We start from the raw sequence: 2,146 nt of genomic DNA, 5'->3' as shown, positions 1-2,146 counted from the left end.
GCCCTGGTAGTGGCGGCAGCAGCCGTAGAGCGCTGAGAGCAGGTAGAGGCCGAGGCAGAGGCCGCCGCAGACGGCGGCCGCCAGGAAGGCGTGGTAGGCGCAGGACATCTGGTAATCCTTGAGGTTGCAGTAGCTGTGGCTCTGCGTCTGGCTGATCATGATGCCCATCGCGGCGCCGTAGAGCGCGGCCGCCAGCAGGTCGTGCGCCACGTTGACCACCAGCCAGCGCGAGCCCAGCACGGGCACCAGCTCGTGCTTGCCCAGCAGCGTGAGGAAGTAGAGGCCCAGGGTCAGCAGCCAGAAGAGCACGGACACGAAGAGCGCGAAGTGCACCGGGCCCTGGTACCTGCTTGTGGCGATGGTGATCCAGAAGGCGGCGCCGGCCAGCAGCTGCAGCAGCCGCAGCACGCCCAGCGGGCCGCGCAGAAAGGCCCGCTGCAGGCTCACCGCGCCGCGGGCCGCCCGCGCCTGGGGCGGCGGCTGGCGCGGGGGCGGCGGGAGCATGGCCCCCGGGCGCGGTGGCGGCGGCGGCGGCGGCGCTCCGAGCAGCGGAATGGCGACGTCTGGCTCGCGGGGGTGGCCCGGCCGACGTGCCCCTGAGCCCGCCGCGGCCTCCTCGCTCCCCTCCGAGTCCTCCTGGCTTCCTCTCCCCTTCTCCCCTCTCTACCTCCTCTCTCTCCTCCCCTCTCTCCTCCCCGCAGCCCTCCTCTTTCTCAGTTTCTCTCTCTCTCCACCCCTCCTGCCCGCCCTCTCCCCTCCCCCTTCTCCACCCCCACTCGCTCCTCCGGGCTTCCTGCCTCCTCTCTTTGGGCCTCGCTCACCACCCTGGTGCCCCCCTTCCCGTCGGCGCCAAACTCCCAGCTCGGATTCCTTCCTTCTCGGGGCAGGGCGGAGGGCACCCCAGCTGGCCGCGGGTCTTCCGCTCCGTCGACTGGGCCGAGTTTACCACAACTGCCCACCCTGCCTGCCCTGGCTCCCTGGCTCCGGTCCAGCCTCGAAGCTGAGAGCCGTCTTCTGGAGGTGGTGCGTCCCCTCAGTGTTAGGCTGGGCCTTTTTCTTCCTCCTCCCTCCTGTCCACATAGCTCACCGGGGCCCCCCGGCTCTTCCTTGGCGCTGGAGGACAGCAGTGCCAGGCTTAGGCTGCCATCTCTTCTCACCTGGACATCCGAATATCATATCCTGCCAGTGCCCACCCCAAACTTATTCTGTCCAAAGCTGGGCTCAGACTTTGTCTCAGCCATCCGAGTTCTCATGTCAGTGAAAGGGACCATCACCTGCTCCAGGTCCCACTGCCCCTCCCGTGCCACGAAGCAAAGCCCTATTAGTCCAATCTCTTTTTTCCAACCTTCGTTGCCATCGAGCATATTAAAAATAGGCTTCCCAGCATGACCAGGACACAAACCCAGCTCTAAGAGACAGCAAAGCCCAACAATGCTTTACGTTATTGCTATTACTGTGCTTTGCAGGAATTCTCATTTAAGCCTCAAAGAACCCCCGAGATAACATACAATTATTTTCCTCATCTTGCGGAGGAGAAACACGGAGCCTAGAGAGGTTAAGCCCACGAAACTGGTAACTGCTGCTGGTCTCTCTTCCCTCCCCTTCTGATCCAACCTTTGTGCACTGTGGCATCTTTCTAAAACACAGACCTGGTTGTATATACACTGCTTCCCCTACTGACCACAGAATAGGGTCCTATCTCTTCTATGGGGATGTTTCACAATCTGGCCCCAACCGACTTCCAATTTCCTGGTTTTCCACTTCCTTTTCTTTTTTTTTTTTTTAAATATTTATTTATTTATTTACTTATTTTTGGCTGTGTTGGGTCTTCGTTTCTGTGCGAGGGCTTTCTCGAGTTGCGGCAAGCGGGGGCCACTCTTCATCGCAATGCGCGGGCCTCTCACCATCGCGGCCTCTCTTGTTGTGGAGCACAGGCTCCAGACGCGCAGGCTCTGTAGTTGTGGCTCACGGACCTGGTTGCGCCGCGGCATGTGGGATCTTCCCAGACTAGGGCTCGAACCCGTGTCCCCTGCATTAGCAGGCAGATTCTCAACCACTGCGCCACCAGGGAAGCCCCTCCACTTCCTTTTCTTACCCATGCTTGCACCCAGCATGCCAACCCCACCAAACCTCTTAATGTTCCCAA

At 60.9% G+C, this 2,146-nt stretch overlaps 1 protein-coding gene across 1 annotated transcript in view; it reads right to left on the bottom strand.

The window, feature by feature from the left end:
• Positions 1 to 504, bottom strand: part of MARVELD1 (MARVEL domain containing 1) — a 996-nt gene extending 492 nt beyond the window's left edge. The window contains exon 1 of the mRNA XM_007456243.1: positions 3 to 504. Coding sequence (XP_007456305.1) covers positions 3 to 504 — 502 coding nt within the window. The remainder of the gene's footprint in view (positions 1 to 2) is intronic.
• Positions 505 to 2,146: the final 1,642 nt, after the last annotated feature.

This window comes from Lipotes vexillifer, unplaced genomic scaffold, assembly GCF_000442215.2.
Source record: "Lipotes vexillifer unplaced genomic scaffold, Lipotes_vexillifer_v1.1 scaffold184, whole genome shotgun sequence".
In the NCBI taxonomy this organism is placed as follows: domain Eukaryota; kingdom Metazoa; phylum Chordata; class Mammalia; order Artiodactyla; family Lipotidae; genus Lipotes; species Lipotes vexillifer.
The sequence above is the reverse complement of the archived record's forward strand: the minus strand, read 5'-3'. Positions and strand labels throughout refer to the sequence as shown.